This window comes from Lissotriton vulgaris, chromosome 3_1, assembly GCF_964263255.1.
Source record: "Lissotriton vulgaris chromosome 3_1, aLisVul1.2, whole genome shotgun sequence".
Taxonomy (NCBI): Eukaryota; Metazoa; Chordata; class Amphibia; order Caudata; family Salamandridae; genus Lissotriton; species Lissotriton vulgaris.
The window spans coordinates 179,400,976-179,426,133 of record NC_141689.1 but is presented as its reverse complement, the minus strand read 5'-3'; the positions used below and the strand labels follow the sequence as shown (position 1 = coordinate 179,426,133).

At 46.4% G+C, this 25,158-nt stretch overlaps 1 protein-coding gene across 1 annotated transcript in view; it reads right to left on the bottom strand.

The window, feature by feature from the left end:
- The window catches only part of SIGMAR1 (sigma non-opioid intracellular receptor 1), a 106,027-nt gene that overhangs the window by 23,228 nt on the left and 57,641 nt on the right, over positions 1-25,158 (bottom strand). The window contains exon 2 of the mRNA XM_086960270.1: positions 10,651-10,851. Within this exon, the coding sequence (XP_086816396.1) occupies positions 10,651-10,851 (201 nt within the window). The remainder of the gene's footprint in view (positions 1-10,650; positions 10,852-25,158) is intronic.

The window sequence follows — 25,158 nt, the reverse complement described above, 5'->3', positions numbered from 1 at the left end:
TGATATTCTTGTCTTTTCTAAAAATATCTCTGAGCATGATGGTCACCTTAGGGAGGTTTGTTCCAGGTTGGAGAAGTTTGGTTTGACCATCAAAGCTAGTAAGTGCAAGTTTTTTTGTAAGACAGTAGACTATTTGGGCCATTCGCTTTCAGGGGATGGAGTTGTACCCAAAAAAAACCTTGTGGATGCTATTGTTAAGGCTCCTTCCCCAGACAACAAGGAAAAGTTACTTTCTTTTGCAGGACTTTGCGAGTATTATAGCAAATTTATCAAAAATTTTGCGAACAAAATGGAACCTCTCAGAGAACTTACTAGGAGTTCAGCTAAATTCATTTGGTCAGAGAAGCAAGAACAAGCTTTTAAACAAATCAAAGAGGAAATTGTTAATGCTCCCACTTTAAAGTCCTTTTGTGTCAATAAAAAGTGCATTATTACTGTTGACGCCAGCCTTTATGGCATTGGTAGTGTGTTAAGTCAGTCATCAGGTAAGGATGAATGGTGTGTTGCCTTCTCCTCGAGGACTTTGTCTCCCACGGAGAGAAGGTACTCCGTAATTGAAAAGGAACTTCTGGCCTGCATTTGGGCTGTTGAGCACTTCAGGAATTATGTTTGGGGAAATCGTTTTGTACTACGTACCGACCATAAACCCTTAGTTGGGATTTTATCTCCTGGAGGTGGATGGAACTCCACTGCGCGTATAGCTCGTTTGTCCTCACGCCTTCAAGAGTATGATTTCGAAATTGTGTATGTTCCTGGTAAATGTAATGTGACTGCTGATTTTCTTTCAAGGTTTCCTTGTGAGGAGTCTCCAAAGATGGATATTGACCTCGATGTGGTTGCCTCTGTTGGAGATTGTGTTTCCAAGGAGTTTATTTCTTTGTCGGAAGATGAATGGTTTCTTGAACTTGGCAAGGATGTGGTTTGCCAACATCTGTTTGATTTTGTCAGGAATGGTTGGCCACCCCATAAGGGTGTTTCTCCAGATATAGCTCCTTTTTGCCAGGTTTCTTCGGAAATTGAAGTGTTTTCTGGTTTACTCTTCAAGTCTGGTAAATTAATTCCACCTCAATCCTTACAAGAGAAGATTCTTCTTCTCGCTCACCAGAGTCACATCGGCATGTCATCGATGAAACGTCTAATTAGGGAGAGCTTTTGGTGGCCGGGAGTGGACAAAATGGTGGATAGGCTGGTGAGAGACTGTTCGCATTGCGTTAACAGTGATAAGATGCTTCATGTGACCTCCGCTCCTCTCAAGCCTGTGTCTTGGCCCACCTTTCCCTGGCAGAAAGTGGGTTTTGATATATCTGGTCCATTTAAACAGTTGCCTTTTAATGCTCGGTATGCTTTAGTTCTGGTGGACTACCACTCCAAGTGGCCCGAAGTAAAGTTTGTCAGTTCTGTTTCTTCTCAATCGGTCATTCTTTTCCTTAAGGAAGTCTTTGCCAGGGAAGGATTTCCTGAAACCTGTGTCACCGATAATGGTGTTCAACTTGTGTCAGATGATTTTGAGAAATTCCTCAGTGCTTGTGGTATCAAACATTACACCACCTCTCTCTATGAGCCTAGGGAAAACGGCCAAGTTGAACGCTTTAACCGTGTTCTTAAGGATTGTTTGAATGTTGTGCAGTCTTCGGATGATAACTGGGTGGATGTTGTGAGGAAAAGATTGTGGACATATCGTATCACCCCCCACTCTGTTACCGGTGTTAGTCCCTTCAGGCTCCTTAAGGGTAGGGAGCCTCCTTCTGATATATGTCCCTGGTGGATTAAAAAACTTGATGTAAAACTTGATGTAAATAACTCTGTTTGTGACCTTGCTGCTGTGGCCAAACGGGTTGAAAACAAACAACTACAAATGAAAACCTTGTTTGATTCCAAAATGAAAGCTAAAAATAATGACTTTGTGGTGGGGGATTGGGTACGAATTAGAAAGCCTGGCTTTCTCGTCAAGGGTCTTTCTAAGTTTTACCCTCCTATCAAAATAGTTAAAGTCTTTAAAAATAGCGTTGCCACGCAAGACGGTAGGGTATGGAACGTCCGCAGAGTAGCTAAGTTTTGCAATCCTGAAAATGTACGTTTCTCTCCTTCCTCCACTCAGGGTATTTGCCTGAGGAGACCTGATGCTTTTCCCCTTTTGCCCTCTCCCAGTTCTGTTCATCTAGATTCCTCAGTTGCCTCTAGAGTTAAAGTTTCCAATAGGCAAAAGTGTGTTCCCAGCAGATATCTGGATTAATGTTTTTTTTTAGGGGTAAGATGTGTTGCATCCTGTTGTATTTTTCTTTCTGCCTTGTTCTGTCCCATTGCCTTTCCCTGTCTGGATCTGCTGCCTGGAATGTATGATGCGTGCCTGCATCTTACATCCTGGGTTCCAGATTCCAGGCCAACTGATTTATGATACCTGTACCTGAACCTGTTATGATGTGCTGTGCTTCAACTCTGATTCATACATTAAATCCTTCATGAAAAGCTACTTTAAGTTTCCTTGGATCTTTTTAATGAGGCTGAACTTTGCTAGGCTGTGTCCCTCCCAATAGCCAAATTTTCAAGTACGGACACTGTCAGATAGATTCACTGCAAACAGCAGAGATGGTTTCAAATCTGAATAAAAAAATTGGAGTTTTGAATAAGGCATACTATATGAACGACTGTGACCTTTGGAAAAAGACAACTTCAATCTCAAATAAAAAGTCTGCAGTGAAATTTCATATATGATGGCATTATGGCTAAAACAATCCAAAAATGTATAGTGCTCAAGAATAAAATCTGTTGGGGTAGGTGCTCAATATTATAAAAACTTGAAAAAGCTATTCAAATGGGGCGTGGCCAACAGCATGGCGGACTAGATGTGTCCGACCGGTGCGCCGATGGCCGCCAAGAGATCGTGACAATTTTGCACGCACACCTGCCTATCAAGTACAGAAACTTACATGAAAGGTGTCGGAACATCTCGTTTGAGTGCTGGCAAGGTCGCGCTTTCAGGAATCCCACGGTTGTGTCATGGAGCGTGATCGGAAACAGAGCCCGGGCTGCAGACAAGATGGCGGCGACTTGTATGGAGCGGTGAAAATGGCGGACGCTGAGGAAGATAGTCCGACTCCAGACCAGAGGCTGAATCCAGGCTGGGGGAGCAGAAGAGAGCAAGCTGCTGAGAGGTACAGCGAGTGTCCTCAACTCTCTTCCCACAGCCCCATAAACCTTCTGGAGCCCCCCCCCCCGTCCACCGGGTATGCTGCGTGGAGATACGGAGTTGGGCAGCGGAGGGTGAGATCAAGAGAGTTGCACTGAGGGGAGTGGAGGCGGGCCCGGCGGCAATGTGCGGCGATATCTAGGGAGCCTCGGAGTGGGTGTTACACATCAGAGCGCACATTTGGTGCGGCAGCGCCCCCAGGGGGACGACGGACCCGGACTGGGGAAGAAACTGCAGCCTCGGATGTGGAAGGAGTGAGCCGGGGAGCACCGAGACAGTGGGGAGTTCGGCCCATTGCCAGAGATTCGGCAGCCGGAGCGGTCGACGTGGAGAAGGGAGATCCTGCACTCTCTGACACGGTGTGCGACAGGGCTGGTGAAGGGGCCAACACTCGCATTTGTGGACACAGTGGCGCCTGAGGCTTTGGGCATGGAGATGGTGCATCCGAGGGACAAGTGGCACCGGAGGTAGGGGGACATGCGCAACAGAGGTACCGGTAGGCCTCTGTTGCGCATGTCATAACGGCATGACAGTTGGGCACCAGGTGAGACAGTTGTGTAGGGGTTACCCTCTGCCCACTCTTCTTTCCCCCCCTCTTTAGTGGGGCAGGTGGGAGCCGCGTCTTTTGAAAGGAGGAGACCGCCCAATGAGGGACACAGTCGTCAACGGGCAACAGAGCAGTGAAATCAGCAGATAGTGACCGGAAGAGGGGTGCATTGTGGTACGATCAAGGCCGCGCTCGTGTCCCCCCACTGGTGGCGACTCCAGATGGCGCGGGATAAAGTTTCCAAAACGCAGAGGCAGGGGAAGATGGATAAGTTCACTAAACCTCTGCCAGCAGGGTTCCCCCTCCCCCTCCGGGTCAATGGGCCTACCGGATAACAATGTCCTCCTTCAAGCGATTCAATCCTCCAGAGAGGCACTGGAGGGCAAGATTGACGAGATCAAAATAGATGTTAACTTGCTAGGTCAAGACCTGCGAAAAGTATCGGAGAAGGTAACACAAGCAGAACATCGTATATCGGAGGTTGAGGACACCACCCATGTCCTCAGTGGCAAGGTCTTAGCCCGGACTTCAGCCATGAAAGACATGCTCTGGAGGATCGATGGTGTTGAAAATCGGGCCCAAAGAAATAATCTCTACTTTCTGGGATTTCCAGAGGCTAGTGAAGGGACAGATGTGGGGGCCTACTTACGGAAGTGGCTGTTGGACACTTTTCCTAATGCCCAATTCTTGCCTTGCTTCATGATCGAAAGAACGCACAGAATTCCCGGGGTACAGCCGCCACCGGGAGCCGCCCCATGACCACTGATTACAAAATTTCTGAACTATCAAGATAAGAGACCTTATCCTTCGAGAGTTTAGGCAGAAAGGAGAAAGGAGACATTCACTTGGACAACACAAAGATCATGGTGTTTCCAGACTACTCCCGAGAGGTACAGAAACAACGTAAAACATTCGATTCAGTGAAAAATAAGCTATGCCAAATGCAAATCACCTACATGCTTCTGTTTCCCACCAAACTTAAAGTGATTTACCAAAGTAGGACATTATTCTTCAATACGCCAGGGGAGGCATGGCACTGGTTGGAGGAGCGCCCCATGCCGAGACTATCTGGTGGAGCAATGGCACTTTCAGTGAGAATCCCTGCATGGACCAGCAATAGACCCAAAGTATGCCGGCACAAAGTGAATCACACAGAGCGACGCCATATCGTAGCAGCAGAATAACAGAAGCAAAGTCTAGAGCTTCGGACTCAGAGTGTACACCGCACGGAGAACCCCAGAGGGCCACCACAGACTGAGGATATGGCACGACAGCATTCAGCGGATTGCACAGATCAAGATATTACACCAGACTCGGAGGGTGAGCATCCCCTGCTGCAGAACATCAACCTCCTGGAGAATTAGGCAGAGACAGAAACTGTGACCGAGCTAGATAATCAGACTCAGCAAGCAGGCGCCGAAGAATGATGTGCAGAAATTGGCCTGGAGAACCGGGAGGATAACGAGAGGACAGAGGAACTTGCACGCCACCCCAAATGTGCTGTTTATCCTTTTTCGAATTTGACTCTTATTTTTTCCTTTTTGTGTTCCCCCTTTGGGCCTGGAAGGACAGGGAACAGTTTGAGAGGGGGAGGTTGGGTGGGAGGGAGTGTGACGGACCTCCCTAGTCCATACACAACAAAGTTGGTCCTGCTGACCCAAGGGATAGTCGGTTGGATGTCGGGGGAGGAGTTGGGGGGTAGGGGAGATTTGTTTTACATCATTAAATGGCAACATAGTTGGCAGGCAGATACCATGAAAACACAGACGACGGAAACGGGGCAGTGGTGACGGCCTAAACAGCAGGACATACTATATCACCGGGATGGCCACGTCTAACAGAGACATATTCGGTCCTCTCCTGGAACGTGAATGGGATGGGAAATAAAATCAAGAGGGGTTTGGTGGCGACATACTGCAAACCACTGAAACCAGACGTCATCTTATTGCAAGAGACACAATTATAGGGAACTCTGTGGGTTTCTAGGCTGAGGGGCATACAAGACACTAGCACACGCAGGGTTCTCGACAGGGGCAAGAGGAGTGGCAATACTGATTAGGAAAAATCCGCCTTTCAGAATTGAACATACGTGGACAGATCCAGGTGGCACTTATGTTGCGGTGAAGGGGATGTGGGACAGGAGAAACATTACCTTCATCAGTGTATATGCGCCCCCCAGGCTGCAGAAACAAACACTAGAAAAATTAGCGACAGTCCTGCTAGAGGCCAGATCAGATACACATTATTGGGGGGAAATTAATGATGGAATGGACCCCACAATGGATCGAACGACAGTACCCACGGGAGGCCCCAAGGAGACGCCACTCAAAAGGTTCACTGACACACTGGCACTCACAGATGTATGGCGTAGGCAACACTCCCAGACCCGAGCCTATTCCTTTTACTCTGGTGCGCACAAAGCCTTCTAGTGTCTGGACTATATACTAACACCGGCGGGAAAATTAGGAGACATACACAAGGCAGAATATCTGGCGAGAGGCCTCTCAGACCACTCGCCACTGTGGCTTACAGTGGGAACCCAGCCGCATCGCCCAACAGGGGAATGGAAACTCTGCCCATGGGAATTAAGAGAGCCGCAGGTTGCCAAATAAATTAGGATGGACTCTGAACTTTATTTCAGTGAGAATGTGGGATCAGTACATTCGGCTATTACACTGTGGGAGGCCGACAAACCAGTATTGAGAGACAGAGCCCAAAACATCATAGTCCACAAAAAACGAAAGGAGGGAGAGCAGATTGCGGGGCTTAAATCCCAACTATTACAAGTGGAAACACAGGCTAGCACAAGTAATGTGACCCCTCATTGCTACGTAAAATGCAACTTCTCAGACGGGAATATTTTGCACTGGCGAAAAGAGACGCGCAACATGCGACACAAGCAATGTGTCGCATGTTGCAGGAGACAAAACGGGCCGTCTGCTTGCATGGATCAGTAGGAAAGAGTTATAAAGCAGGTGGGTGACACCTACGAACCAAAACTGGCCAGACGCATGACACCCCTATAGCAATAGCCAATACATTTGCAGACTATTATGAACACTTTACACACAACGCGACTTGGCAGGACCCGAATCGATATGGGCTTACCTCCAGCGCACGCAATTTCCAAAGCCAACAGATAGTGACTCGCAGACATTAGATGGGAAAATTACCAAAGAGGAAATTGTGACAGCCATCGGCCAGCTGAAGACTGGCAAGGTGTGGGACCCCAATGGGCTCCCTCCAGAATTTTTTAAACAGAACGTGACACTTTTTTTGCCAACATCTCCTCCAACTATACCTGGCAGCGTATGAGACAGGAAGTCTACTTCGAGATCTGAGGACAGCCACAATCGCAGTGATCAACAAGGAGGGCAGACCGCCGCAGAAGTGTAGCTCGTACAGACCTCTCTCTCATCAACATGGAAATCAAAATACTGGCTAGGATATTAACTAACAGACTCGCTGGGGTTATATTGGGACTCATACATCGGGACAAGTCTGGCTTTATGTCGACACGGCTCAACCTTCGGAGGTTACATAATTGGTTAGAGGTGGCAACCACTAAGGAACAACTACATATCATCCTGTCTCTGGATGCCGAAAAGGCAATCAATCAATCAATCATTTGTGAAGTGCACTACATACCCGTGAGGGAATCAAGGCGTGGAGGGCGCTACTGATCGAACAGCCAGGTCTTGAGCATCCTCCTGAAGGTCAGCAGGTCTTGATTCTGTCGTAGGCTCAGTGGGAGGGTGTTCCATGTCTTGGCGGCGAGGTGGAAGAAGGATCTCCCACCAGTGGTTGTTCTTCGGATGCGCGGGACGGTGGCGAGTGAGAGGTCGGCGGAGATTAGCTGGCGGTTGGGGCTGTAGAAGGAGAGCCGCCAGTTGAGGTAGGCTGGGCAGGTCTTGTGGAGTGCCTTGTGTGCGTGGGTGAGGAGCTTGAAGGAAATCCTCTTGTTGACGGGGAGCCAGTTCAGGTTTCTCAGGTGTGGGGTTATGTGGCCGTGGCACCTCGAGGATCAGTTTTTCTGAGGCGTTTCGGATGCGTTGTAGTCGTTTGATGAGCTTGGTCGGGGCTACCGCGTGTTTCCACAGTTGAGTCTGCTGCTGACGAGGGCTAGGGTGACTTTCTTTCTTGTATCTGTCGGGATCCATCCGTAGAGCTTGCGGAGCATGCAGAGGGTGTTGAAGCAGTAGGAGGAGACGGGTCATTGAGAGCGTTGAGTCGAGGAGGATTCCCAGGTTGCGTGCGTGGTCGGTGGGTGTCGGGGCTGCCCCCAGTGCTGCGGCCACCAGGAAGGGTACACCGCAGATGATCTCGGAGGCTTTGGAGCAGAATGGGGGAGGCGGACGCTCCGGGTTCTGCTGGAGAGGAAGGAGGTGGTCCAATCCAGAGCCTTGTCTCGGATCCCTGCGGCGTGGAGGCATGCGCGTAGTGTGCAGTGGCAGACGGTGTCGAAGGCGGCAGAGAGGTCTAGCAGGATGAGTGCTGCGGTCTCACAGTTGTCCAGCTTTTGATACTGTCCATTGGCCATTTCTTATGCTACTGTTGGAAGAGTTTGGGTTTGACCCGATATTCAGAAGGTGGATTGCCGTTCTCTATGAACGACCATTGGCCAGAACCAGAGTAAACGGGGTGGTGTCCAGAGAATTCCAGATCGGCAGGGATACCCGTCAGGGATGTCCCCTATCTCCTCTGCTTTTTGCTTTGGTACTGGAACCTCTAGCGTGCATTATTCGGGCATACCCAGATATAACGGGATTTCGGGGCCCAGGAGAGGAGGGTTCAGACAAACGTATCTCATTGTATGCAGACGACATACTGATGTACGTCACAAAGCCAGAGACATCAATCCCTATGATAAGGGATAGTTGGGAAACTTACATAGTTCATGCGGGATACACAATTAATTGGGAGAAATTCTTTCTTTACCCAGTGGGTGGAGGTAGTGGGTATGACTTGTGCCCGAGGCAACTCCAACTGGCCCCTGAAGGCATCAAATACCTGGGTATCTATGTTACAACAAATATGGCAGCAGCTCTAGACCGAAACCACAGGGTACACAGGGAATTCAGAGTGGATGCTGACAGGTGGCGGACATTGCCGACATCTCCTGGAAAGAAGAATCCCTAACAATAGGTCTCTGGCGAGACCGCGCTTCGCGTGGTTCAACGCCACGAGACCTAAAAAACCATAGGTGATGTTCTGTGGGTTAGTTAGTAAAGTCTTACGGAAACATGAGAATCCAATAGGATACAAGGAAATTTATTTCACTCAGTGTATGCAAGACATGATTATGAAATCCACCAGAAACTACTCAAAGAAAGTATACATTTGTAGAAATGCACGTATCGTTCCATTCTTGCAGTAGCACGTAGTAAAATGGGCCACGTAAATTTGTTCTGAACACCACAAAACATTGCAATAAATCGCCATTGAGTACAACATTTTGTGGCTCTGCAACTATAGACACATAAAACATGTTGTGATGTCACAGAAGTGCTTGCTTCATATCATATTGAAAAATACTATATACGCACATACAACCCAGCCCCTCAGACTGGAGAGCCCCATCTTAAAGATCCCTCAATACGAACTCTATCACTGACTTATCGGGGGCGGGAATTAGACCTCCAACTCACAGAGGAGTAGATTGAACTTGCCATTTGAGCAATGGTCTTAGAGAAAACCGGCTCAACTGTGTCCCAATGGGATTTTTTAAGCGAGACGCTTCATGACTAATCCCACATTTTACGGCAATGTTTGAGGAAGCTTGTGAGAACCTAATCCTGCTATATGACACACAGGGGGCAACAGGATCAGCTATTCCAAATCCTAATAAACCTCTTGAGGACTGCCCAAAATAGCACCCAATATCATTAATTACCAAAGAATCAAACGTTCTGGCCAAAACATTAACAACCAGACTAGCCAAAACAGTGCACTTGTCAGTCCACAATGATCAAAAAGAATTTATGCTGAACAGAAGCTCACAAAACTGCATACGGCTCCTTCATGTCAATGTGTCTTGAGGTATCCGAGTCCTGATGTTCACTGCTGCTACATGCTTCCAGAAGAAAATAAGAGCTGCCGGAATATTTATCTTATTAACAGGCATTTATTACGCAGGGGAGGCCTCTGGGCGCATGACTGGGTCAAAAGAACTAAGGACCAACTATTACTCATTATTCCCATACCCTTAAACCTCACATGCTTGGTGGAAAAGCCAGGTGTTAAGATGTTTCTGAAAACCGAGCAAGTATGGAAGCAGCCTTGAGGATACAGGAGGAGGGCTCCACAGTTTAGCTTTTGCCACTGAAAAGGACTGACCTTCCGGTCATTGCCTTTTAAATCTGTGAACCATGTAGGTGGTTGTAGGTTTGCAGTACTGGCACCCAGATTCTGGATTACTCTCCCCCTGGACATCAGAACCTGTACAGAATTCCCGAGATTCAGAAGACTTCTTAAGACTTGGCTATATATCCAAGCTTTTATCTATAACCTAGTAGACGACCAAACATAGGGCTCCGGCAATATCCTACTGCAGCGCCAAGAAACCATTTGGTGTATGTGCGCTTTACAAGAAATTTTAACATAACATAGTTCGTCAAAGATGGAATCAACATTTTAGAGGGGATAGGTCTCATCAAATGAATGGAAACAACCCAGGAGAATTGATCTACAAGGCCTGAAAATAATGCAGCATGCCTTAAATTGTATACACTAAAACAGTAACAGGCAGATTAAGCTATCAAGTTGTGTGCATTGAACAATCTACAGCCGCTTGTGTAGGTTTCGAGTTTACCTCCACTGGATTATGTGTCCATTTCACACACTTTGGCGTTGGTTTTGGCTGCAGACTCTGGGCCTACACAGGTCAACTGGAGTTGAGCAGAGTCACAGTTCTTACCAGAGTGTCCGCCTGTGTCTAATGCAGTCCCGAAGAGCAGTATGTACTCTGTAAGGGAGGCGTGGAGCAGGCACATGGATCCCATCCAGCCACCCGCATTCACAAAGATCCACTGCAGGTCCTCGTCCGGCAGGATGTGGCCCGGGTGCTTCTTCCGCAGCTCCACAATGATTTTCGAAAACGCCACCTCAAAGTCCATACCTGCACATAAGAGAAATAACTGTTAACTCAACATATTTCTTTGAGAATTGAAGTCTTTATATATTACATGTCCAATCAAAGGGGAGCGGAACACTTAACATAAAAAGGATGAGTAGAGATTATATTACCCCAGGTGGGGCTAAAGTGTACAGCGTTACATTACAGGGTGTTGAAGGAATGGCGGTTGAAGTAATGACCCATTCCCGATGCAAACCATGAAGAATGATTCATGGACAGTAGTTATGATAAATATGGTTCTCCAGTAAATAAAAAATAAATTGTAAAAACAAGTTGGTAAAGATTAAGACAGGTCTGTTCGCAACAAGAACTTCCAAGATCTCCATAGAAAGAGATGACAGACAAAACTTTTTGGCCAACTCAGCGGTGGAGGAGTAAGGTGGCTACACAATTTGTGCGCATGTGAATCGCTATGCTTGCCTGGAGCGCATGCAGAGAAAGAACTGATTTGTAGAATTAAAAAAAGGTGTAGACCGTGTATCTACCTTTTATTGAATTATATTTTTTTTATAGAGTGGTTTCCCCTGAATATATCTCCGGTTATTCAGAAAACAAACTATGCAATATAATGAATTTCTAAACCATTGTGATTCAACTTGAAATATTTCTTGACATGAGCCAATGCATCTGTAAATCTCAATTACAGCCCAATGAATATTGACTCTTTCCCTCAAGAAAGAATGAAGCTCGAGTGGTCAGGAGAAAGAGGGCACAACTGCACACTTCTCTGTATAATGAGGTTGACATCACACCACACTTAAAGCTTTTAAAAGTCTTAAATATATGTCTGGATGAATAGGAGTACCTTAGCACTTAAACATCTCTCTAGAGATGGGTGTCCTTTTTTTCTGTAAACAGAGGTATGCCTGGCAACCATGCCTACATGCAATATGTTCCAACTAATTTAAGCTCCTCACCACGCGCCTTATGGACACTGTCGAAATCATTGCTGTTCGGCCAAATCTCTGCACCGTCTGATCAAAATCTGGCAGCTAGCTGTAGATTGTTTTAAATTCTATAAATTGTCCATCTCATCAGGAAAAAGTACTGAAAATCATGGGTCACTTTTAAGCGAGTGTGTGCAGATACAGGAGCGTGAAGCTGCTAGTTTGAAAGGCTACATGAGCTACGCTAATTTACAGAAACAAACTCCAGGACTGGCTGGATTGCAACAGAGCTACAACTGATGTTTACTGTTCATGGTTCAAGGTCCAGCATCCACGAACCGTGTGATCTTCAGTTCATTTCAAGCATGCCTCCGTAAATGGCCTCCGCTTCTATGAGCCGCTTGATTTTTGACGCAAATTGAGCCAAACGTTCAAATTAGTCCTTAGGCCTGTTTCATGGAGATAAGTTTATTGTCTGTGCAGTTTTACTTCATTCGTTTTGTTACGGATAATGTTATGGACTGTATTGTATGTTACTTCAGGTTAAATTTATGAGGACAATGTTTCACTTTATGGGATTCACAACTATAGCATAGACCATGCTAGTAGATTTATCTAAAAAAATCCCTACAATTTTAACAAAAACTGATGCGACCAGCAATAATCCCAACATGATCCTTAACAATAACATTAACCCTAACGCCAGGACTACTCCTACATTGCCCCAATCTTGTACACAACATATTACATTTGTTTACATTATTCTTTAATATAATGTGAAATCATTGCGGATTTAAAAACATATATAATATTAATCATATTCCTAACAATCTGTGTTTGAGTTAACATAAAAACTATGTTGTTGTTTACTCTATAAGCTTAAGTATATTTACAATGGTCAAAATAATTATGTCTAAATGATGGAAAGCGAAATACTGGTTTGAATCATAGTAACGGGGTCGAAATCATGGTAAAAAGAAGAAACGGATTTGAGAGAACAGGGTGACTGGCACCAGACATATTTAAGGTGTGTCATGCATTTCCAGAATTAAATAAAAGAGGAATTGGGTGCATCGCAACTTGACCAACTACAAGTAAACTAATAATCAGACTTTGGTAAATTAACGGAAAAGCGTAAAATCCTGTAGGTACAATTGTGCAGGCAGTAATCCGAGCAGCCACACGAGAACGCTAAAAACAAAGGCCAAGTGGCCTTTATTCTATATTACTCCTGAAAGCATAATTTCTTCTAGACCCAGCATTCCATAAAGCAATGATACAAACTACACCATCAAGAGCACATACACTTGAACTAAACAGCACTTGGATACCCAACCAGGTTGTAATACTAAAATGTGTTCTAAGGAAACCAGTACATAGTGAAGGGTTCTGCTTTTTCTTGTATATATCCCAAAAAAGCACACCATGTTATCTGAGACATGATGGATTATCGTGATTTAATATTGGTTGAAATGCCCTACAACAGTTCTTCTCTTCACTTTTGCCTAGACGACCTAATGTCCCAGGTAGATTGATACGATCTAAATCTTCATTTCCCTTACCCAAGTCATCGAGCAGAGGCCATAATGAAACTGTGGGTCCAATGGATCCCAGAGACTGGCTGATGTTCTGAAGAGCGGTTTCCTCAGCACAAGGTACTTGCAGATGTTGTGATTCAGACATTACATCTGAATCCACAAAATATTAAGTCCTTATTGAATAGGACAACCATGTACTAAACTTAAATACTACGCACATCTTCCTGCAATAACCTTTAATAGACAAATTCCAGTTTCCAACTTCATTAACGATCAGCAGAAGTAAGGTGAAATTTTCTTGCAAAGACCCCCATGACCCTGCTGGGTCTAACACCTTCATGGAAAGAATAGCAGCATCCATGGATGCTGGCCTCTCATTCCAAATGTATAGTCTGCGACTGAATTCCGCATTCTGCCTCCCCTGCAGAAACAAATGCTGGGAGGAAACAGTTGTACTTACACAATCAACAAACTGCAGCAGTGCAACAACTTTGTTGCATCAGAGGTCAAATTAAATCAACCAAGGGGAAACCCATTTATCACTGTTGAAGGCTACATCTGTTGCCTACTCCAAACAACTGGATCAGAACGCTTTCACGTGGCCATGTGGCTCACCAAGTATAGGACCAACAGTTTTGTCATTAAATACCCTAATACAGCTCGATTCGTGCGAGCCATGGACATTCTCAAAACCCTCACAGCAGACTAGGACTACTGTACAAAAGTTGGAAAATTCTTAAGCAAATTTCTCTCCCCCACCAGGCTAGCTCTGCTGCACACCGCCTACCGTGTAAATTGTGAGAGATTCCGAGAAGTCATGGTGGCAATGCGGTTAATTTTAAAACTATATCTTTTGACCACAATCGGACGGTCTTTGGCCACAATCTAATTTTCCTTCAAGAGACCCACTGCTAAGGACACATCCATGTCTTACTAGTCTTCCCGACCTTAATGTCTTATACAAACATAAGCAGGTGGAGATATGTTACAAATAGCAAATCATTAGAAAATGCCTTCTTGCTTCTCCCCTCTCTTTAGAGCTTGTGGTTCATATGCTATACGTTAACCTACTATGGGGTCTAAAGCACTGGAAGCAGACTTCCCCCACTGGCTCCTCAGCTTTCAATTTAGGGTCGACTTCTTTTCAAGGAGTGTGTCTAGGCACTCAGCATCTTTAGGGTGTTATATAAATGCACTTACAATAGAAATAGAATATATAACTCACACTGATAGTAATATCATAATACTCAGTGGTTGGGCAGTTAATTGTAGTTTACACAGGCTGCATAATAATTCCCTTTTACTGCCCGACACGCTTATTTTTACATAAGATAAAACTGCTATGGGGCAAGTACACCACTCAGCATTGTACTAGTGCACACCAATAAACCACTCCTCACCAACTGAGCAGGCATTGAATAACCGAAGAGATCGGACGCATGCTGCTGGACAAGGAGGATTTAAATTTAGTTCACCCATGTGGGTCCCAACTAGCTATTTACTAGAACTGCTTCTTGACATCTCACAATGACAATCAGATATAGGATGAAATTAACGAAGTCCATTCCTGGTGGATTTCTCCCTTGAATCTATGCCTACTCAGGACCCTTAACTTTAAACAAAATACCACTGAATGGACAACTCAGTGCAATAACCAGTGAAGTGGACTGGGCTCTGCAGAGCTGCTCCAGGCTGCCAGCTTACTGAAAACCATATAAATGTAAATGTACAGGAATGTACAGGAATTTATATAGCGCAAATCACTGAGCGGTTTCTAAGCGCTTGCTTAGGGAACCCATCCTGGTATTCCCCTGTGAGATAACCCCGGCAGGGTATCCGCAAGGTGAAAGCCAGGCATCCCACCGCGAGGGGCCGGTGTGGAGATTAAGCAAGCTATTGCCCAGAGTCGCAGAGCTTGAACCCGTGAATCGAGTAGGCACCGGAGCAAGAATTGTCGTGTCCATGGACATTTTAGGACTCAAGACCCCGCCGAGCCGGGAATTGAACCCTCACCCACGCACACAAAGCCCTACACGATCAAGGCCCAAGCTACCTCAACAACCGCATCAACTTCTACGCTCCCAAACGACACCTCCGATCAGCCAGTCACGCCCTCGCCGCCGTCCCCCGCATCCGAAGAACGACAACAGGAGGAAGGTCCTTCTCCTACCTGGCCGCCAAGACCTGGAACTCCCTCCCGACCGACCTGCGCCTGACCCAAGACCACCTTGCCTTCAGGAAGAAGCTCAAGACCTGGCTGTTCGAGCAGTAGCCGCACCCCCCCCTCCCTCCCCCCCAGCGCCTTGAGACCCTCCGGGTAAGTAGAGCGCTCTATAAATGTCTATGATTGATTGATTGATGGTCCCGGGCTGACCTCTGCTTCCAGGTCTGCCTCCTCTAACCAGTGAGCCACACTTCTCCACAACCATAACCTGCAAGCCTCTTTCTCACACTTTTTTATCCATCACACTGCTATGTCCCGCGTCTAACACGATAACTGCACCTCAATCATCATCACACAAGACACGGAAACACTGTCCACACAGGATAAAAACATCCTTTCAAGCACACACCCTACACGGTGAAACGAGCTACCCATGTAGGCAAGCGCTTCAGTGCCCCACATAGAGATAGTAAGCACTATATAAATATTGCAATACAATAAACGAATACTGAATAAAAACTAGGCATTAAGCTAAAGTTTGTGAAGCGCACACAAACGATTCAAATCTACTAGCTTGGAGAAGATGTCATCTTGATATGCGAAACACGTGTCAGCTGTTGTATGCTCAGTGAAGCATGACGCTTCTGGAACTTAGATTAAAAAGCCTTTTCCTGCCTATTTAAGCATGACGTGTTTGACTGGTGAACAAATAAACGAAACGCCATTACTTATTAATGGCCCAGTAGCCTAGCAAGTAAATGACATTCACAATTATCAAAAAGTACACACATTTTTTGTACTGTAGATGAAAGATACACAAGGAAGACGCTGCTTATTTTCCTATACATGACAAAATCAACAAGGACAGCTAATAAAGATCACACAGCCTGTCACTCTGCCCATTCAGTGCAGCACTAAGAGGTGCTGAGCTGTGAGTATGTCACTCACTTGAAAATAAGTCGTCGAAATGAAGATACCGCTATATGCATTAATATTCAGCATGCGTCATACACTTACGCCATCTATCTTACACAATCAGGAACAGAAAATGGACCTGAACACCTAAGCCCCGCTATACACAACGCCAGTCCAGACTACTATTGCTGTGATGCTAATTGTGAAACACCTTACACAGGAGGAGAGTGTACAGTGAGACAACTCCATCAGTCTCCTGGGATTAACAGTTTGCGGCACAGTTAAATGTGTGTATTATTTGCAAAGTGTTTTTGTGGGAAGGATCCTGTTTGGAATCCTGGAGGGAGAGGATGTGGCCTGACGGCTAGACTGCCGACTTTGGTCTAAAAAAACAAGGTTCGAGCCTCGGGGTCGCGCCCACATAGTGTGATTCTGGGCAAATCACTTGATCTCCCCGTGCCTACCAAAACAAGCATTTGCAATGCAATAGGTCTCGCATTAGGAAAGTTTGAGCTATTGGTATAGTAAATCACAAATCTTTTATTTATGTGTTGGTTTTGAAAATAGCTAAATTAATAGCTTTGTCATTTACAATGCCAATAGTTTTAACTTTCGCAAATGTGACATTTATAGCATTTGTAATGCAATATGTGTTGTATTTGAGTGACTTAGATGTATTGATATTACAAATAAAAATGGCTTTTATTGAATTTAAAAGAAACATTCAAAAATCTCATTTCAGGGTAAGATAGATTCACTGCAAAAAAAACTGTGCTAGGATCCCATCATAACCTAAGTTTGCTTTTAATGTGACCTTTAACAAATTCCAAGAACACTGCAAGCAACAGATATTTTTTCCAGTGTCTTCAAAGTCAGACAGCAAAAACAAACTTGAATTCAAATGCTGAATCCACAAGTCATGTTACATCTAAACTATCAGTTCTACCAAAACACAAGCAAAACATCTCTTGAAAGCCACAGAGTGCCATGTATTTTTGATGGTGTAAGTCAAACAAAAACCTCAACAACTGCAGTTCAAAATGCTAAATATAAAGGTCACCATAAGCTAGAAATAAAGTGCCATATCGGAAGCATAAATAGCACCTGCTGGAGGATGCGCATACTGCCCTGCCAAATTCCTTTAGGATATTTATCACCCATCTCGCTTATGGGAAGCAGTCACAACTCCACTAGTTGAAGAGGCTGAACAACATGTTTTATCTTCCTAGTTTCATTGGACAACGGAGACATCGAAATCAGTAAATCAACACTGATGACCACAGCTTGCCAACTTATATCATACATGCACACACACACACGCACATCTATGCCATAAGCATGATACAAAGTAATTATTGCTGCAAGAGCTGCGCTTCAGAGCAGCTCTCAAGGCAACCAATACCCTTTACATCCAAAACATTCAAAAGCAGCCTCACTTCACTCATCCTTATTTTAAGGTAGTAATAAAATCATGTAGATACACAAGGAGGATGGCTGTGTGTAGTTACCTGATCTTAGCCTGCCATACCGATCAATGTATATTTATTCAATTTATCAGTTCTGTTCTTGTGATCACTCGACACAGGGGTATCAGTGCGTATTACCCCAAACAGTGATGTAACATCATATTATTTCAACCAACAGTAAAAGTGAGAGTGGATAAGCAAAGGAGGGAAGAAAAGATACTTAATCAGAGGAGGAAGAGATATACTTACTTAGAAGTGACAGAAATATGAGGGCATGGATGGAAGGGGAAAAAAGTGCAGTGGATGGAACGATTGTGAAACAAATTAGGGTAGAAATGGAAAAGTGAAGTGAGAAGATTTCAAATATAAAACTGAGATTCACAAGGAGCCCGAATGAAGGACTAGAAAACTGGGAATCAAAAAGTGGATGAGAGCACAACTAAACGGGTTAAATGTGCAAAATGGCACACAATTTTCATAAGAGACTTCACAATCTCCTCCATCACATCCCCTACAAATAAAGATATTCTCCTTAACACCATCAGAAATCCCTCTGGTGGGGGGACCTATGATACACAAGAGGGTTTTGTTGGATACAATACACAAATGAAGCACATTTCAGGTCTACACAGTGATAAGACCAGTTCTTCGGAATTTACAATATGTAGAGAAAAACATGGCTGTACTTCTAGAAACGTACAAAGTCCTTCTCTCGCTGGTGCCTCTCCTCTGCCTCCTTCAGCATCTCCTGTGTCTGCTGCAGCTTTGTATCCACCAGCTGTTGCTGAAGGTCCTTATGCTTAGTGCCGCCGCGCTGCCCGCGGCGACCCGGAAGCTCTTGGCCGGCCGGCGAATCAGGTCGCGGCCGACCGGAAGTCCCGCCTCCCGAGGTCCGCGAGCCCGATTGAGAAGAGGAGACGAGCCGCGCCGCGCCGTGAGGAGCCCGCCGGAAGAGCGCAGTCGGTGAGTGGGGCCCAGGGCTGAAGTGAAGTGCGTGCGTGCCTGTGTGTATGCCTGGGAGGGGAGGGGGGGAGTGTGTGTGTGTGCGCGCGTGCGTGACTGTGTGATTGAGCCTGTATGTGTGTCGTATGCCTGCGTGTGCATGCGCGCGCCTGTGTGTGTGTGTGTGTGTGTGTGCGCACGCGCGCCTGTGTATGCGTGCATGCAGAGGGGTGGGGGCTGGCTGTGTGCGAGCAGGGGCTGTGAGTTGATCTGCGCAAGCGCGGGTCAGACGCGCGCTCCCGCGGGGAAAACTGCGAGCTCGTAACAGATTGGTGTCCTCATTCCCCAGCATTCTCACTAACGGGCCACAATAGGTCTGAAGCAGACACCTCCAATGCTCACGCATTGAGGGTAGGTCTGCTCGACCTAAAAATGAATGACGTGGCTTTTTGCCCAGTAATTTCTCTGCTGCCATGTGGAGGGCACTGTGTTATGTATTTTCCTTCTACGTCTCTCTTTGCCAAAGCGCCGGGACACTCCATGGAGTAGCCGAGCGCTTAAAAGAGCTTTTTATAACATAACATAACATAACATAACATAACATAACATAACATGTGTCCTTGTGTAACGTTACCAGTGCTCATGTAAAGCGCTCCAACACCTTCGGGTCGAGTTCGCGCTATAAAAATCTGCACACAAATAAAAGCCTGAATGCTAAACAGGTCGTACATTTGTAAAGATTACCTCCAGCTGCTTTATATCTGTATACATGCCTGGGCCAGAGAAGCCTCCATAAACCAACCTTGTTAATTACGTTAGGAGACCTTCTGGAGTGCATATGGCCAGGCAGTCACCAAAGTCACTTGCAACCACCACCCTCAGACCACCCTCCACTCACAATACCCCTTAAAATACTGTCGAAAACATCAGAAGAAGGCAAGCTGGGTTGGGGGAGGTCGAAAGACTCCGAGACATATTTATTTACACACATATATATATTCAAAACTGTTAATCCGTTATATGCACAGTAACTTACAGTTGCAATTCTTTGTTTACAGAGATCAATTCCTAATCTTAACAAAGACGTTAACACAAGGTTGTTTCCTGTGCATAGCTAAAACTGCACCTGTGCATCCTTCAAAATCGTGTCTTAATGAGTGAGATCATGACTGGTAGCAGAGTCCCCTACTCCTAAAACTCTTTATCCAGAATAGAAGCACTCCTTGCACCGCTTTCACTATTCTCTTTCAGCCCTGTCCACCATTCGCACGACAACATAACTCCCCTTCTATTGTTATCTCCAATGGCACGTGTCTGCCCAACTGGTCATGCTCAGAACGGACATCCCCAACCCTCTGCTTGGCAATGATGCCCGTATCTGTAACCGCAGTCTCTTGAGCCAGGGATGGGGGCGCCCGCCACCGCTGGCACCATGGATTGCACACAGATGGCCATCAAGGTACCACTATTTGTAGGCCCATGTGGTGCTTATGCTGCATGACCAAAGTCCAAAAGTCCGCTGACTCCTATCAATGAAGAGAAATGCCCGCCTGCACGCCCAGCCCTCCCAAACTATCTGGGTGTGCCACCAACCTCCTGGCCCTCTCAATGCTATCACCCTTAACCTCTTCCCTGCGGCGGCAGTTTCGCCGCAGCGCTAGTGGGGTGGGGGGCCGCGCGGCGCTCCCATGCTCGTGACAGAACCGCTCCGTCACAAGTGTCGGGTGCGCTGTGCTGATGACGGAGCGGTTGCGTCACGGCCCCGCCCGCTCAACAGAACGTCCAGCGCAGGCGCGCCGAGCGGGCCGTGACGGAACTGCTCCGTCATCAGCACAGCGTGTCCGTGGCTGGTGACGGAGCTGTTCCGTCACCAACATGGGAGGGGTTAAACACACCATCCAAAGCACCACCCATCATGGTAAAAGACAACATCTCTACTTTCGAAAGCCGTGGCACTTCACTTGCTGAATTAGCCGCCAGATCAGGCTGAGTCAGCAACTATTTCCATTCTGGACAAAGCCACCACTCGCTGCTGGCACCACCACTGCCACCCTCGCACAACAATATTGTCAGATCTGGCGACGGGAGGAGGCTGTGGGAGCACCCAGGAGTCCAGGAGTCACACTTTGATCCATAGGATGTCCCTTACGCTCATCTCCCCGTTCTACCCGTTCGCCCCAACCCCCACCCCCAAGCAGGCCCTTGACTTCTACCAAGCTTCTTAACAGGAGAAATGCCGCCCTGGGTGCAGACCCCTGTTCACTCAGCCCTCTCCCCGGAGCCCCTGGGTTCCTGCGGGCGCAAAAGGGTGAAAATCTTGTCCATGGAATTCATCCTGCGCATCAATGCCTCCATATCAACCTTGCGCGCTTGGAATCCCTTCTTGCCCCACTCGGCATCTTGTCTCAATAAACACAGGTCAAACGAGAATGCTGCCCACCACACCTCTGCCACGGGCTGTGGCGCCAAACTACTCTGAAAACTGTGAAAACACCAGAGGCCAAACCCAAGCCTGCGTGGAAGAATGAGTCCAACCTTAAGCAACAACCTCGCCACACAGAACTCCTCTAATGGTGGGGCAACTGTGCAGAAAATTATAGCAACACATATCACAACCACCGAGCCCAATCCCTTACATTTTTTGGACCATCACCAACCAAATGGGTCTCTTAGTGGAAATAGGTAGGGCTGCTGCCCTGTTGTAGGAGTCTAGCTTAGTATATGGTGCTCACTAATGCAAGTGTAGCGCCCTGCACTAATCCAGACAACCCTTACGGAGATTTAGTGGTCTGATACAACCTTAGACAGCTCTCTAAGTGGTAGCTGTGGAGAGCAGCCTTCAGGCTTCGTCCAGGAGTGTGAAGCAGCTTGTTTTACCAGTACTTAATCTTATAGTGTAAGTTAAGTGACAAAGAATCACACAGTGTAGGTATAAAAATAGGTATTATAAACACTCACTAACACATTGCAATATCTCCTACCCGGAGATATAACCACAATACTTTGATAATCGAATATGTAAGTAGCACAAATAGACAGTGGTCTCCAGGGGGAGACCAAACCATGTACTAAAATAGTGGAATGCGAACTACAACCTAATTTAAGACTGGACTCAGAAGACGTTGAACAGTTCGGGACTCAAGAAACCACCCAAAGTAAGTACCCAGGAACCCCATGGAGGCCGTGTGCAGAGTGGGAACGCGATCGCGTACTCAATACAAGTCAATGGGTACGTTGCACTTTTTAAGAGGGACCCTTCCCAGTGGACCTTGAAGAAACCCTGTAGAAGATGGAAGGTTGGAGAGTCACCCCACCCATGGATACCCCGAGAACCAGGATACCTACATCGGGTTAGCCAGGTGCAAAGTGACATCGGAAACCGCCGTAGACCACAATGGAGGATATCAGTGAAGATGCAGTTGGCGAAGGTAAAAGAGTCCAGTGGAACCTAAAGGTGGATTCAAGAAGAGAGGTACCTAAAAGAAGAGGGGGCAGAGTCTATGCCACTCAGGAGTGACAAGGTGGCATGGAAGACGAATGCACACCGAAGTTAGAGATGCAGGAGAGTTGACAGTGCCCCTGAAGTGCAGCTGTGCGGACCACACAATGCTGTGGAAGACCGGGAGCCGTTCACAAGCTGTCCCACGTCGGATGTCAAGAGCCAGGGGGTCAGTGTATGGCAGGGGCACCAACAAGCCTTGGCAATGGCAACTAACGTAGTATGCGAAAAATGTGCGGTGTAAGGGTCTGCATGGTCCAAGTGACTCACCACGAGCAGGTGAGTCAAAATAGGCCTCCTTCATTTCAAGGGAGATTCCTTCGCATGTTCTAGATGTCCACAGGCCTGTAGAACCACCTGTATCGAGCACAGGCACAGATGACGCAGAAGAATGGCAGGGCGATGAGTCCAGGAGCAGTAAGAGTCTTACCAGGTTGCAGTCTTGATTCCCAAAGCGAAGTCCAGTGAAGTCCAAAGTGCCCAGAAGGTTGAAGATGAAGTTGTCTAAAACGTGATCTAAATGTTGTCTCACAACGAATCTAAGGAACAACCTACAGGTAGGCCCTTAAGTACCCTAAGGAAAGGGTTGGGACGATTCAGGGGTCCCACCCGCAGGAGGGGCTGGACAGTATGGAAGATACGCTAATGTCCTTTGTCCAGTTTCGTGCCTGAGCAGGAGCCAATGGCTCCCTGAACTGGGTCTAAATGGAGTATGCAATGTATAGTAATGACAGATGCACATACAAACCCGGGAGAATGGACTCCGAAGGTTGTAGGGATGTCCTGCTCATGCTGGGGCACCCTCACACTTATAACCGAGCACCCTGCCTTCAGGATTGAAAGGCCTGCCTTAGGGGTGACTTATAGGTTTTAAGTGCAGTGACCTCAGAAATAAGGAAACTTATGTATTTCGCAAATGATGTAGCACCAGCTTACACAGGCTGCAATGGCAGACCTGCAGTTACAATTTGAGTGGTCTCCCATGGGTGGCAAAATACATTCTTTAACCCACGGGAGCGCCCGGGGTACCTATGCCCTGGGAACCTTAGTACCATATATTAGGGACTTACAAATGAAAACCAGTAGCCAATCTGGGGTGCACCCAAGTACTCACCATGTCCAATTTAAGGAGGAAGCACAGAGACGGGGTCTTTATTAGCAGGACTCCAGCCAGACTAGTCCGTAAAACATAATGACACCAGCACAAAGTGTGGGGGACCATGAAAGCAGATCCTACTTTGCTACACCTGTGAACCCAACACCAAAAACACTGTGCCCAAAATATACCTCAACCTCTGCCCTTACATCACGAGGCGCAACAGTCACTGCCTAAAAATGCTCTTCTTGCAAATAAAACATGTCCTCGGCACGCTTGCCTCTGCAGCCCCAGCACGCCACCAGAGCCGCCACCGGGTGCAATGCACCTCGGGTCGGGCGGGATATTCTCAAGCTCGTGCGGCTCTCAGCGACACCAGCTGTGAGCTGTGGCTGCAGAGTTTGCAGCGGAGCGTGCTGTGCAGGAACCTGAACAAAACACAAACTGAGACCGGGAAACAAAACCCAGGCAGGTTTTTGGGAGCAGCGCAGGACCCGTCTTGCGGGGTGCGAGCAGGAAAGAGACCCACTCGTCGCCTCATGCTGCCTTTTATGGGCGGGGCAGTTTCATGGCCTTGGAAGCACACTAGTGCCTCGAGGATCATGCCCATATGAACCAATCCCGCCACACCTTTCCAGAGGGGCATGGAAGCTCACGCCACGGCTAGCCGCCATATGTTTGGCTCCCCTAAACTGGAGGAGCTTTTGCAAATCTTTCGGTTTTAGGAGGTAGCGCCGGGTAGACCTTGGGTAAAAGTGATTTTTTTACACGACAATCAGTCGAAAAAGTGCAATGGAAGTGTTATAGACGGGGCCATTGGAATTATGCGGTATGGGAGCACCAAATTATGCAGCAGGGGAGCTGCAAATTATGAAGAAATAAAAAGGCAAATTATGCAGTATAATGTGGCACATTTTCTGTTGATTTCATTGCTTTGTAATTTTTACACCAAGTAATGATATCTGAGCAAAGATTTCACATCATTATTACCAATTTAAAAACCAAATAGAGAAAAAAGGAACCAAAATAGGAGTTAACCTTTGCAAAGGGCCTTCCACTGCTCACGAACCCATGTTGCCACTTTTTAGTAAATTTTGACCCATTTGAGCTGGAAACAATTGTATTTGTTAACATCTGCAGATTATGTAGCAGATGGTGTATTGTGTGGTAAAGCTGGCCAATTCATAATTATGCAAAAAACTAAAAAAAAGCCATGGCTTCCATAGAGCAGCTGATGTGGGGGGTATTATTTTTCTTGGAAATGGTATCGGATTGCCCCTTTTCGACCAGGTTCACATTTGCACGTTTATCGATGCCAATTCAACATTGTTATTCACAAAACATTATTATGAACTCAAAATTAATGACTCATGCATAAATTACACCAGGTTACTATATTTTCACGAGTACATCTCCTTCAGGATTTGTGGGCGTTGTGAGGGGTGACATCTAAAAACTGCAGATATGTGGGCATTTAAAAGCCTTTTCTGGGTAGTTTCCAGCTGTGGAAAATGGAAGGCGGGAATAGGTATGGTCAATCCAACAATTGTTGGCGAGATATTTTCAAACATCGTTAAATGCAAAGGTATCTATCTACACCAAACATCCATCTGGTACTTTGCACTTCCACATAGTCGAAGCACCCGAGGTGCACTTATTTGTTAATTCTACAAATGTTTGATACATCATTTGACCAGAAGGGGAAAAAACATCCTTCCTCTGTGAACCAACCTCATTCCACCAGCGTCTGGTGTTGAAGTCCGATCTCGTGGTCAAGAGACA